The sequence below is a fragment of the Calidris pugnax genome, unplaced genomic scaffold (genome assembly GCF_001431845.1).
Source record: "Calidris pugnax isolate Ruff unplaced genomic scaffold, ASM143184v1 scaffold371, whole genome shotgun sequence".
Classification (NCBI taxonomy): Eukaryota; Metazoa; Chordata; class Aves; order Charadriiformes; family Scolopacidae; genus Calidris; species Calidris pugnax.
This window is the reverse complement of record NW_015091373.1, coordinates 1431377-1444849: the sequence shown is the minus strand read 5'-3', so window position 1 is coordinate 1444849 and position 13473 is coordinate 1431377. Positions and strand designations below refer to the sequence as shown.

At 55.6% G+C, this 13473-nt stretch overlaps 2 protein-coding genes across 4 annotated transcripts in view; one reads left to right on the top strand and one right to left on the bottom strand.

Annotated features, from left to right (window-relative positions):
• The window catches only part of PRCC (papillary renal cell carcinoma (translocation-associated)), a 21993-nt gene that overhangs the window by 7198 nt on the left and 1322 nt on the right, over positions 1-13473 (bottom strand). Inside the window, exons 2-5 of one of the 3 annotated variants that reach the window (XM_014961334.1) lie at positions 7748-7956; positions 6456-6983; positions 1831-1878; positions 838-1422 (exon numbers count right to left, since the gene is read on the bottom strand). In XM_014961334.1, coding sequence (XP_014816820.1) covers positions 838-1422; positions 1831-1878; positions 6456-6983; positions 7748-7798 — 1212 coding nt within the window. In that variant the 5' untranslated portion in view covers positions 7799-7956. Of the gene's footprint in view, positions 1-837; positions 1423-1830; positions 1879-6455; positions 7302-7747; positions 8080-13473 lie in introns of those variants that run through there. The other 2 variants (XM_014961333.1, XM_014961332.1) reach the window with 2 other exon arrangements.
• Positions 8618-11329, top strand: LOC106899436 (translation initiation factor IF-2-like). The gene is made up of 4 exons (XM_014961248.1): positions 8618-8854; positions 9218-9594; positions 10101-10188; positions 11004-11329. Exons 1-4 carry the CDS (start codon positions 8618-8620, stop codon positions 11013-11015), a joined length of 714 nt encoding a protein of 237 aa, XP_014816734.1. The 3' UTR covers positions 11016-11329.

Below are 13473 nucleotides of genomic sequence, written 5' to 3'. Positions count from 1 at the left end.
ACAAAGCTGGTGAGGGGTCTGGAGAATAAGTGTGATGAGGAGATGCTGAGGGAACTGGGGTTATTCAGCCTGGAGAAGAGGAGGCTGAGGGGAGACCTTCTTGCTCTCTCCAACTCCCTGAAAGGAGGGTGTAGAGAGATGGGGGTCGGTCTCTTTTCTCAAGTCACAGGCGACAGGACGAGAGGAAATGGCCTCAAGTTACACCAGGGGAGGTTCAGGCTGGATATTAGGAAAAATTTTTTCACTGAAAGGGTTCTCAGCCCTTGGAATGGGCTGCCCAGGGAGGGGGTTGAGGCACCATCCCTGGAGGTGTTCAAAAGCCGGGTTGATGTAGTGCTGGGAGGGATGGTTTAGTGATGATGCTCCTTGTTTGTTGTGGGGGTGTCTATTTTTGTCAGTTAGGTTGATGGTTGGACAAGATGATCTTTAAGGTCCCTTCCAACCTAGAAGATTCTGTGATTCAAGCTGGAGGGGAACAGATTTAGACTGGAGATGAGGAGAGGGTTCTTCACTGTGAGGGTGGTGGAGCACTAGAACAGGTTGCCCAGGGAGGTGGTTGAGGCCCTTTCCCTGGAGATATTCAAGGGGAGGCTCGACGAGGCCCTGGGCAACCTGGTCTAGTTGGGGGTGTCCCTGCTGACTGTGGGGAGGTCGGACTAGATGGCCTTTGGAGGTCCCTTCCGGCCTGGACAATTCTATAAAATTCTATTCTATTTCTAATGGTCTCCTACCACTTTGGGATTCCCACAAGCCACATCCTGCTCCAGTAAAGTCAGATCCCTTCATTCCGGGCACATTTTTGGTTTCAAAACTTCACCTCCCCTTGAGTGAACCCACCTGATAATAAGCACCAGCCGCGCCGGCCTCACCGTAGGCGGGGAACTGGCCGTAGGTCTGGCCACCGTAGTCTTCCTCGGGTTTGGGCAGCCAGCTGTGCTGGGCACCGCTGGAGCCCGCTCCCGTCTTGAATTCCAGCGGGGCGTTGGCGGCGGCGTCCTGGAATTGGGGTTCGGGCTCCGTCCCGGGCGGTGGGTCCTCGGCCCCCACCGTGGCAGAATAAACGTAGGTCTCTGCCCCCAGCAGGCTGGGCTCGCTCCTGTCAGACAAGGAGAAGTAGTTCTCGGGCTCCAGCTCTTCGTCGCTGTCGTCTTCCTCCTGCGTGATCTGCTTGGTTACCTGCAGGGCAGCGCTTTTGGCAGCGGCTTTGATGGCGGAGGGAGAAGGAGTGGTGGGCACCGCCGGCTTGGAGAGAGGTTTGCTTTTGGAGGAAGAGGTGGGGGCTTTCGAGGGCTTGGAGTCGGAGGCGTTTTCTCCCGTTTTCCTCGAGAAAGCGTAGGGTAAAAGCACCCGATTGGTCTCTTTCACCGTCAGGTTTTTGGGTTGAGGAAGCAAAGCGGACAAGCCAGAGCCCTCGCCGCGTCCCTGGTCGAGTCGAGTTTCAGGCAGAGCAAAGGGTTGAGAGAAATTAAGAGAAAGAAGAGTGAGACTATTTAGCTTTTCCCGACACCCTGCCAATTATCTCCTCCGTTAATGGCTTTCCCGTTGCTCAGCACAATCCTTTCCCTAATTCCAACGCGCTGCGGGGCTTTCCCAAACAAAAGGCCAGGGGGACTTTGAAGGGAAACGTGGTTCTTGGAAACACCCGCCAACTTCCCAAATTAAAACCTCTTTTCCTGAGATTTTAATATATGAAGCTGCTCCCCCCAAAAAGAGACTCGACTTTAGGGGATTTCAGGAATTTTATACGCTAAATTTGGTGGCTGATTTACCCCAAGATCTGTCTCAGTGAAACACTTCTTTCCCCTGAAACTTGTTGAATCCAATGTTTACCTGAAGAGTGTTTTTCTTCTTGGCTGGTTCATCTTCCTCCGAATCTGACTGAGAAAGAAAAACAGAGCTTAGCACAACTGGAGATAAAAGGAAATAAATATCGAAGGCAAACAAAAGGAAATAAAATTAATTAAAGGACAAAAAACAAAGCAATTTATTAATTTTCAGTTTGAACCAGCCGAAGAATCACGGTAACGAGGATCCGGGTTCATAATCTGCCAGGAGAGGAGCTAAAAAGCAACACTGGGATGTGGACAAGCTTTTTTTCCCCAGTCTCGCCGAGGCATCTATGTGAGGGCAGGGAGAGATAAAAGCCTGTCCCGGTCACCGCCAGCAGAGATAAAGAAACTGTCCCCAGTGAAAGCAGGACCGCAGCGCCGGCCACTGGATTTAAAAATAGCCGGGTCTGCGGCACTTTGGGCAGAAGCAAAAAAAAAAAACAGGCAGCTTTTTGCCGTAAAACCCGGAGCTTCGCAAAGAAATCGGCGTCGCCTCTTAATAATCTCGCAAGATTGAGCCAAACTCCAGCTCCAGCTCATGGAACAAACAAAACAAGACCGAAAAAAAGGATTCGCTGACCCAAAATTCCCCAATTTTCAAGGCGGTTTTTTCCTGCTGCTCTAAAGCAGAGTGGGTGGGCAGAGACACTCAGCTATTTAGCTCCTGCCAGAAAATCAGCATTTAGGGAGCCACCAGCTCACGGATATTTATTAATTTTTTAAGAAATCACAGGCAAATAAACCCAAAGGAAGGCAAAGGAGGGGAACTGCGCAGCATAAAGTCGGCGCCCTCCTTCAGAGGAAGAGAGGACGTTAATTTAACAGAGATGGGGAAGTGCAAAACTGCACAAAGGCAGGGTGTGAAAACCCACTGGGGGAGGTTTGACGGGGAATTGTTGACAATAAGGTCGGAGGAGCCGCTAAATATCCAGCTAAATATCCACTTCAAACCGGAGCAGAAAGTCTGGTCCCAGCCTCTGGCAGCAGCAGCAGCAAAGGCCCTTTAACGTCTTTATCGCTTTAGAGCTTTGCAGAGCACTTTAAAGAGATTACAGGAAACGAGGTTCTTCTGCCAGTTTACCCTCTAAATTATAAAACAGGACAAAGACAAAGAACACGCATAAATAAAGGCAAGTCAAGAGTTGCCATAAAACCCCCGTGTGTGTGTGTGTGTGTGTGTGGCGAGTTAATTTAACAGAGATGGGGAAGTGCAAAACTGCACAAAGGCAGGGTGTGAAAACCCACTGGGGGAGGTTTGACGGGGAATTGTTGACAATAAGGTCGGAGGAGCCGCTAAATATCCAGCTAAATATCCACTTCAAACCGGAGCAGAAAGTCTGGTCCCAGCCTCTGGCAGCAGCAGCAGCAAAGGCCCTTTAACGTCTTTATCGCTTTAGAGCTTTGCAGAGCACTTTAAAGAGATTACAGGAAACGAGGTTCTTCTGCCAGTTTACCCTCTAAATTATAAAACAGGACAAAGACAAAGAACACGCATAAATAAAGTCAAGTCAAGAGTTGCCATAAAACCCCCGTGTGTGTGTGTGGCGTTGGGGAGCGAGGAGATAAAGCAGAGACTGCCCAGGAGCGTCCCCGCAGGTGGAAATAAAAAGCTGGGGAGGTATTTTAAGGAGAATGAGGGAAGGAGAGAGGATGTCAAGAGATCCAAAGAGCATCCAAGAGCATCCCAAAGAGATCCAAGAGCATCCCAAAGAGATCCAAGAGCATCCCAAAGAGATCCAAGAGCATCCCAAACGGACACCGCTCGGACCAGCCCCAGTTTTAAGGTTCTTTTACTCCCTTTAACGTTTGTTCTCTCGCTTGACGCCGAGGACCTGCAGTATTTCTGCTCAAAGCCATTGAAACACGGAGGGAGAAATAAATCTTCTTTCATTTGAGCTCAACCAGGGAGGAAGCCAAGAGCCCTCACACTCGATTACGAAGCACCAAAGCCAGGAAGCAAAAAGTGGGGGACGAGAGAAGGGGATATTCCTCATCCCTCTGCCTAAAAGGGGGACGCGTGCGTCCCACCACCCGGCAAACCTCTGCCGTGCTGGGGAGCTCTGGCACCAGGAGCTCTGCCTCTGGGATTTGCCAAACCACACACCGAGTGGTTTGGGGACCACCAGGAAGCCCGTGTCCCCTCACTTGCTTTCCCCATGTCCCCCCCCCCAAGCTGCTCTTCCAGCAAAGCTAAAGATGCCCTGGCTTGGGTTCAGCTCCCCCAGGCCCAAGACGCCGGCAGAACCACCTTAATTGAGGCTGTTTCTAAACCCATCCAAGTCCAATCTCTGCCTGGACCTCCCTGTCCCCATGGAAATGCCCCAAAGCTTCTCAGTTCGGCTCCTCCTACAGCCAACAGGAGCTTCTGGTCTCACCAGAACCAGTGACCAAGGCCAGACACAGCCCCACAACTGTCACAGGAGCTTCTGGTCTCACCAGAACCAGTAATCATGGCCAGACAGAGCTCCACAACTGTCACAGGAGCTTCTGGTCCCACCAGAACTAGTGACCAAGGCCAGACACAGCCCCACAACTGTCACAGGAGCTTCTGGTCTCACCAGAACCAGCGACCGTGGCCAGACAGAGCCCCACAACTGTCACAGGAGCTTCTGGTCTCACCAGAACCAGTGACCACAGCCAGGCACAGCCCCATGACCATCACAGAAGCTTCTGGTCTCACCAGAACCAGTGATCGTGGCCAGACAGAGCTCCACAACTCTCACAGGAGCTTCTGGTCTCACTAGAACCAGTGACCGTGGCCAGACACAGCCTTACGACTCTCAAAGGAGCTTCTGGTCTCACCAGAACCAGTGACCAAGGCCAGACACAGCCCCACGACTCTCACAGGAGCTTCTGGTCTCACCAGAACCAGTGACCGTGGCCAGACACAGCCCCACAACTGTCACAGGAGCTTCTGGTCCCACCAGAACCAGTGACCAAGGCCAGACACAGCCCCACAACTGTCACAGGAGCTTCTGGTCTCACCAGAACCAGTGACCAAGGCCAGACACAGCCCCACAACTGTCACAGGAGCTTCTGGTCTCACCAGAACCAGCGACCAAGGCCAGACACAGCCCCACAACTGTCACAGGAGCTTCTGGTCTCACCAGAACCAGTGACCAAGGCCAGACACAGCCCCACAACTGTCACAGGAGCTTCTGGTCCCACCAGAACCAGTGACCAAGGCCAGACACAGCCCCACAACTGTCACAGGAGCTTCTGGTCTCACCAGAACCAGTGACCAAGGCCAGACACAGCCCCACAACTGTCACAGGAGCTTCTGGTCTCACCAGAACCAGTGACCAAGGCCAGACACAGCCCCACGACTCTCACAGGAGCTTCTGGTCTCACCAGAACCAGGGACCATGGCCAGACACAGCCCCACAACTCTCACAGGAGCTTCTGGTCTCACCAGAACCAGTGACCAAGGCCAGACAGAGCCCCACGACTGTCACAGGAGCTTCTGGTCTCACCAGAACCAGTGACTGTGGCCAGACACAGCCCCACGACTCTCACAGGAGCTTCTGGTCTCACCAGAACCAGCGACCGTGGCCAGACACAGCCCCACCACTCTCACAGGAGCTTCTGGTCTCACCAGAACCAGTGACCAAGGCCAGACACAGCCCCACGACTCTCACAGGAGCTTCTGGTCTCACCAGAACCAGTGACCACGGCCAGACAGAGCCCCACGACTCTCACAGGAGCTTCTGGTCTCACCAGAACTAGTGACCACGGCCAGACAGAGCCCCACGACTCTCACAGGAGCTTCTGGTCTCACCAGAACTAGTGACCACGGCCAGACAGAGCCCCACGACTCTCACAGGAGCTTCTGGTCTCACCAGAACTAGTGACCACGGCCAGACAGAGCCCCACGACTCTCACAGGAGCTTCTGGTCTCACCAGAACTAGTGACCAAGGTCAGATACAACCCCACAACTGTCACCTCCACCCTAGGACAGTGGCATCCCCGAGTGAAAGGATCAATAGGGACACCCAGGGACAAAAAAAAAGAAGGGGGGAGCAGGGACCTGCTTTCCCAGTGGGCTGTCAGAATTCAGTGCTCAGGAGCCCCGTAAGTCAAGGGGCACTGCAAACACAAAAAATCACCAATTAAGAGAAAAACAATTACCTAAAGGCCCGGAGGACGCCTGAAGCCTTTAGATAAATAAAGCAATAAATGGACAATAATTGAAAATCTACCCCAGCAAGCAAAACGAGAGACCTTTTTTTGGGCCACAAGGCCATACAGCTCCACATCATCGACTCGTTAGCTTCAGTAATAAATAAAGGTGCAGATAATCTGGGTTTTGCTGTATTATGATTATAAATAAGGTTTCTCTATCGGTTTAATTCTGCAAAGCGCTTTAGGATTAGGGCTGGCAGCCAGGGACAAATCTCCCCGTAGATGCCCCAACAACAGGTTTGGGTACCTCCTGCTGTGTTACGATGGGAAGAGAGCGAGGAAGGAGACGCTGTGCTTTATGGGCAAACAAATCCACGAGGGGATTGCTCCGGGGAGAGGATTTCACGCAGGAAGCGAAGGCGCTCCTCCTCGGGAGGGCTTGAGCAAGGAAACCCACCCACCCACCCCCCTGGGGTAGAGCCGGTGGTTTCCTTCATACTCACATCTCCCTTCTGCAACTCGGGCACCGTGATCCGCACCGGTTCCGTCCTCTTCTTTGGCTTGGGGAGGTTCAAATCCACCCCAGCCCCGGGCAGAGCTGCAGAGGCCGAGACAGGAGGGGGCAAGTTGAGGGTAGAGGCAGCGGTCGTGGTGGTGGTGGCAGCGTTCCTCGGGGGAGGCAGGAGGAGCCCCCCCAGCCTGGGCTGCTCCCCGCTCCCGTTCCCGCTGGCAGCCGGCTCAGGGAGGCTGACGGCCGAGGCCTGGGCCGGGCTCATGCCCGGTGGAGGGGTCCCGAAGCCCCTCATGCCAGGCGGGGGGCCCATAAGGAAAGGAGGGGGCGGCCCGCCGTGGGGCGGCGGCGGCAGCAGAGGGAAACCGCTGCCCAGCGGCTGGTGAGGCGGGGGCAGCGGGGGCATCACGGGGGCTTTGGGGGGAGGCAAGGTGGCAAAGAGCCCCCGGGCCGGGGGCTGCTCAGCTGCAGCAGGAGGAGGAGGAGAAGAAGCGGCGGCTTCCTCCTCCTCACCCGCGGCCTCCTCCGCATCGCTCTCCTCTTCGCTGCTGGCATAGGCCACCAGGGACATGGCCCCCCGAGGAGGGCGGCCCTCCGCGGGCAGGAGCCGCAACGCGAGGCCGAGGATCCGCCCTCCCGGCTAGGCCGCGCCGCCGCCGCGCCTTCGGCGACCGTAGCGGGGAGGAAGGGGAGGGTGGAGGCGAGGCTAAGCCGCCATGGCGGCCCCACCTCCGCGCAGCGGCAGGGCCGCGGCCTCGGAGAGCCGGTGAGACAGCCCAGAGCCCGCTTCCGCGCCCGGCGCGCCGCGCTCCCAGATAATGGCTGCCGGCAGCGTCCCCCCCTACTCCTTCCCGGCACCTCAGCGCCGCAGGACTACAACTCCCGGCGTGCCCCGCGCGCAGTCCCCGCCCGCCTCCCAGCGCACCCCCCTGACGCGCAGTATCATGGGAAATGTAGTCTGCTCAACCCGCCCAGCGGGACCACCGCTCCCGGCGTGCCCCGCGCGACCCGACATGGCGGGGGCGGGAGATGCTAACGTGACAGGGCGGGAAGGCCCCGGGGGAGCGGGAAGGCCCCAGGGAGCCAGGGCGGGGTGAGGGGAATCGGTAGAAGGGGTGGGGAGGCGTTAGGGGCAGGTTTGGGCCTGGCTCAGTCAATCCAGGCCAGGTTGGGCCTTGTCAGATCAGGCGAGGCCTAGTCGGGCCCGTCCAATCCAGGCCAAGTTAGGCCTTGTCAGATCAGACGAGGCCTAGTCAGGCCCGTCCGGGCCTCCTCACCCGCGGCCTCCTCCGCATCGCTCTCCTCTTCGCTGCTGGCATAGGCCACCAGGGACATGGCCCCCCGAGGAGGGCGGCCCTCCGCGGGCAGGAGCCGCAACGCGAGGCCGAGGATCCGCCCTCCCGGCTAGGCCGCGCCGCCGCCGCGCCTTCGGCGACCGTAGCGGGGAGGAAGGGGAGGGTGGGGGCGAGGCTAAGCCGCCATGGCGGCCCCACCTCCGCCCAGCGGCAAGGCCGCGGCCTCGGAGAGCCGGCGAGACAGCCCAGAGCCCGGCTCCGCGCCCGGCGCGCCGCGCTCCCAGATAATGGCTGCCGGCAGCGTCCCCCCCTACTCCTTCCCGGCACCTCAGCGCCGCAGGACTACAACTCCCGGCGTGCCCCGCGCGCAGTCCCCGCCCGCCTCCCAGCGCACCCCCCTGACGCGCAGTATCATGGGAAATGTAGTCTGCTCAACCCGCCCAGCGGGACCACCGCTCCCGGCGTGCCCCGCGCGACCCGACATGGCGGGGGCGGGAGATGCTAACGTGACAGGGCGGGAAGGCCCCGGGGGAGCGGGAAGGCCCCAGGGAGCCAGGGCGGGGTGAGGGGAATCGGTAGAAGGGGTGGGGAGGCGTTAGGGGCAGGTTTGGGCCTGGCTCTGTCAATCCAGGCCAAGTTAGGCCTTGTCAGATCAGACGAGGCCTAGTCAGGCCCGTCCGGGCCCCGAGGTAAAGTGCGGCCTAGCCCGGGTGGAGGCCGTGATTGGCCCCGGCCTCCTGCAAAAGCCTCCGGTGGAAGAACCGTGATGTTAAACAAACCCTCAGGCTTTATGGGGCCTCCCCGAGGCCCGCCGTCAGCTCCCGGTTGCCTCCGCGGCTGGGGGCGAGGCTAAGCCGCCATGGCGGCCCCACCTCCGCCCAGCGGCAAGGCCGCGGCCTCGGAGAGCCGGCGAGACAGCCCAGAGCCCGGCTCCGCGCCCGGCGCGCCGCGCTCCCAGATAATGGCTGCCGGCAGCGTCCCCCCCTACTCCTTCCCGGCACCTCAGCGCCGCCGGACTACAACTCCCGGCGTGCCCCGCGCGCAGTCCCCGCCCGCCTCCCAGCGCACCCCCCTGACGCGCAGTATCATGGGAAATGTAGTCTGCTCAACCCGCCCAGCGGGACCACCGCTCCCGGCGTGCCCCGCGCGACCCGACATGGCGGGGGCGGGAGATGCTAACGTGACAGGGCGGGAAGGCCCCGGGGGAGCGGGAAGGCCCCAGGGAGCCAGGGCGGGGTGAGGGGAATCGGTAGAAGGGGTGGGGAGGCGTTAGGGGCAGGTTTGGGCCTGGCTCTGTCAATCCAGGCCAAGTTAGGCCTTGTCAGATCAGACGAGGCCTAGTCAGGCCCGTCCGGGCCCCGAGGTAAAGTGCGGCCTAGCCCGGGTGGAGGCCGTGATTGGCCCCGGCCTCCTGCAAAAGCCTCCGGTGGAAGAACCGTGATGTTAAACAAACCCTCAGGCTTTATGGGGCCTCCCCGGGGCCTGCCGTCAGCTCCCGGTTGCCTTCAATGCGGGTGGGCTCCGGCCCAAGCACCCCCCGGGGTTACTCGCCCTTGCCGGGTGTGATGGGCCCCGGCTGCCGGGACTACAGCTCCCGGCGCTCCTCGCCTTCCTCCCCCGGCCCTTTTCCCCGCCCTGCTCGCCAGGCCGCCTAGTTAATCGCCAAACCCAGCCGAAGAACCGGGGACTACAGCTCCCGGCGTGCCCGGAGAGGCCCTCGGGTCCTCAGGCTGCTGTGTCACTGCAGGGGGACAGAGCGACGGGGGGCGGGCAGCTCCTTGCCAGCTGGCTGCTTCCCTTCCTGCCTATTCATCCCTGCCTGGTTGATTTTTTAAGGCAGGAGCTGTTGCTTGGCCAGTGCTGGGAGGCGGAAGGCGTTTCTGGAGTCAGGGTGGGGATGGGAGTTGTGTTTTATGGCAGCAGGAGCCCTGGCCGGGATTCCCTCACAGCCGGTTTATTCCTTGAGCTCTTGGCTGACTTTAGGTTTGACCTCCTTCTGGTTTGTTCTGGCCTTAATAAGAGGAGAGCTGGGCTCTGAATTTAGGTCCCCAACGCAAAGCCCAAGAAAGTAATTTGCCAAGCTGCCGGGAAGTGCTAGCATAAGTAATTAAAGCAAAATCAAGAGAAATGAAAAGCGTATCCTGGGATGTGAACACTTTATCACTTTGAACAGTGTGAAATCCAACCAATGCAGCCTCTCCCTCCCCTCCTGCCCTGCTCTGAGGGACCGATGGGGGTTAAAAATAGACATTGAGACCTCTGGGAGCGAGAGGGGAAAGGTGAATGAGGTTTTTGGTAGCTGGGACGCTTACAGGTATATTTTTCCCCCACTTTTTACGCAGCCGTAGACCTGTAAGAGCGAAGCCGAGCGATACCGACACGAGGACGCTGAGGAGGAGGAGGATGAGGATGATTCTGCGGCCGCAGAAGGTCCTGTCTGTGTCAGCTTTGCTTTGTGGCAGCGCAGAAACCCCTTTCCCTGCGCCTTGCAGGTTCTGTGTCCGCCAGAAACGGCGAGAGGTCACCTCGGCCGTGACACGGGGGTGTGTGTGGTGACTTTTTGAGGGGCCTGAACCCCAAACCGTGTCCCAGAGGCGCTTCAGGCCCCTTCCTTCACAGCTCTGCCCACCCAAATCCAACGGAAACCCAACCAGAGAACAGCCCCGATGTGATGGAACTGGGGGAATTTCTCCCATCGCTTCCCCAGCAAAGCACCCCTTGGGTTGAAATCCCAGGGATGTGTTGGGATCTCCCTGGCAGAGTGTGTTTTTTTTAAATTCCATAAACATCTGGGTCTGTTGCAGAGGAAAATTGGGGAGTCCCCAAGAGGGGCACTGAGCACCCAGGTTAAAACACCCAAAGCTTCAGCGCGAGGCCGAGGAAAAATCCCACATGAACCCCAAGGGGGATGGAAAAGACAAAGTTTAACTCTGGCTGCGTAAAAAGAAGGAGAAATTATTGTTTCCTCGCCCTTTGTCCACCTTTTCTGTTTAAGCTGGAGATTCCTCAGGCTCCGATCTCACCCCAGCGGGGTCCTGCTTTCAGCCCTGACCCCTCTGATTATTTATTTGTGTTACTTTGTGCCTCGTTAGGAGAAATTAAGCCAAGGAAAGCAGGTGGGGAGGGGGGGGGAATGGAAAGAAAAGAGCCCAGCCCAGGAACCCCAACTGCAGGGGCAGGGTGGGGGTTTTTTTACTCTTGCAAAGGGCTTGATTTAATCAATCTGGGCTTTAATTTCCTCACAGGTGTTGGGTTGAGCCGGGAGGAATGTCCCTGATGGCACCTGAGCCCCCCGTCACCCCCCCTCCACGAGGAAATCCCCAGCACCCAGAGCTTTGCCCAGTTTAATCTGAAGCAGGGACGGGTTCAGTCGCGGCGCTGGGGGCGGAAGGAGAGCGAGGTGATGATTTTACTCATTTGGGGACTTTACTCACCCCTTAATTCCCCTGGGTCTCCTCCGCAGACACGCAAAGATCTTCCTACACGCTTAATTTCGCGCCCCCCCCGTGAGTAATCCCAGTACCTCCAGCCTGGGCTCTGCAGAACGGGGTATTTCTGGGGGGAAAAAAAAAAAAAAAGCCAAAAGCTTTGCACAAAATACTCCCAAATATTTCTTTTCATCCTTTTGAAAAGGCTGGCGTCCCTCTGCTGCGACACATTCGGGGATGGGGGGGTTTGGGGATGGCGCAACACGGGTTTCACATGGGTTTTACACGGGTTTACGTGCGTTTACATGAGTTGTTCCTGGTTTTACATGGGTTTTACATGGGTTGACATGGGTTTCCTTGGGTTTACACTGGTCTTACGTGGGCCTTACATGGGTTTACATACGTTTTACATGGTTTTGCACACGTTTACTTGGGTTTACACTGGTCTTACACAGGTTTTACATGGGTTGGACATGGGTTACGTGGGCTTACACTGGTTTGACACTGGTCTTACATGGGGTTACACTGGTCTTACATGGGTTTACATGGGTTTTACATGGTTTACACTGGTTTTATATGGGTTTACACATGTTTTACCTGTGTTTATATAGGTTTAGTTGGCTTTCACATGGGTTTACTCAAATTTACACAGGTTTTACATGGTCTTACATGGGTTTACACCGGTCTTACATGGGTTTACACAGGTTTTACATGGGTTTACAGAGGTTTACATAGTTTTATATGGGTTTACACTGGTTTTACACAGCTTTACACTACTTTTACACTGGTCTTTCATGGGTTTATACACGTTTTACATGTGTTTATACAGATTTACTTGGGTTTTACACAGGTTTACCCTAGTTTACACGGTCTTACATGGGCTTACACAGGTTTTACATGGTTTTATATGGGGTTACACTGGTCTTACATGGGTTTATATGGGTTTTTCCTGGGTTTACACATGTTTTACCTGTGTTTATACAGGTTTACTTGGCTTTTACACGGGTTTACTCAAGTTTACCTGGTCTTACATGGGTTTACATTGGTTTTACATGGGTTTACATGTTTACGTGGGTTTTACATGGTCTTACATGGAGTTACACTGGTTTTACATGTGGTTACACTGGTCTTACATGGGTTTACATGGGTTTTACGTGGGTGACATGGGTTTTACATGGGGTTACACTGGTCTTACATGGGGTTATGTGGGGTTTATGTGGACTTTACCTGGGTTTCCGCATTTACTTGGGTTTACACTGGTCTTACATGGACTTTACATGGGTTACATGGGTCTTACATGGACTTTACATGGGTTTACATATTTAGGTGGGTTTACACTGGTCTTACATGGGTTTACACTGGTCTTACGTGGGGTTACACTGGTCTTACGTGGACTTTACATGGGTTTACACATTTAGGTGGATTTACACGGGTCTTACACAGGTTTTACATGGGGTTACACGGGTTTGACATGGGTTTACACTGGTCTTACATGGACTTTACATGGGTTTGCACATTTAGGTGGGTTTACACTGGTCTTACATGGGTTTTACATGGGTTTACATGGGTTTGACATGGGTTTACATTGGTCTTACATGGACTTTACATGGGTTTACACATTTAGGTGGGTTTACACTGGTCTTACATGGGTTTTATGTGGGCTTACACTGGTCTTACACGGACTTTACATGGGTTTACACATTTAGGTGGGTTTACACTGGTCTTACGCGGGTTTTGCATGGGGTTACATGGGTCTGACGGGTTTACACTGCTCTTATGTGGACTTTACATGGGTTTACACATTTAGGTGGGTTTACACTGCTCTTACATGGGTTTTATGTGGGCTTACACTGGTCTTACACGGACTTTACATGGGTTTACACATTTAGGTGTGTTTAAAGTGGTCTTACATGGGTTTTACATGGGGTTACACAGGTTTGACATGGGTTTACACTGGTCTTACATGGACTTTACATGGGTTTGCACATTTAGGTGGGTTTACACTGGTCTTACACCGGTCTTACATGGGTTTATACTGGTCTTACATGGGTTTACACGGGTTTTACATGGGTTTACACGGGGTTACACGGGTTTCACATGGGTTTACTGGTTTACATGGGTTTACACTGGTCTTACACGGGCTTTCCATGGATTTACACGGGTTTTACACGGACTTACACCCGTTTCACATGCTTTTACCCTGGACACCCCCATTTCCAGCAGCCCCCCCTCCCGTGTCCCCCCCCGGGGGTGGCCGTGTCCCCGGGACACACCACGATCGTTGTCC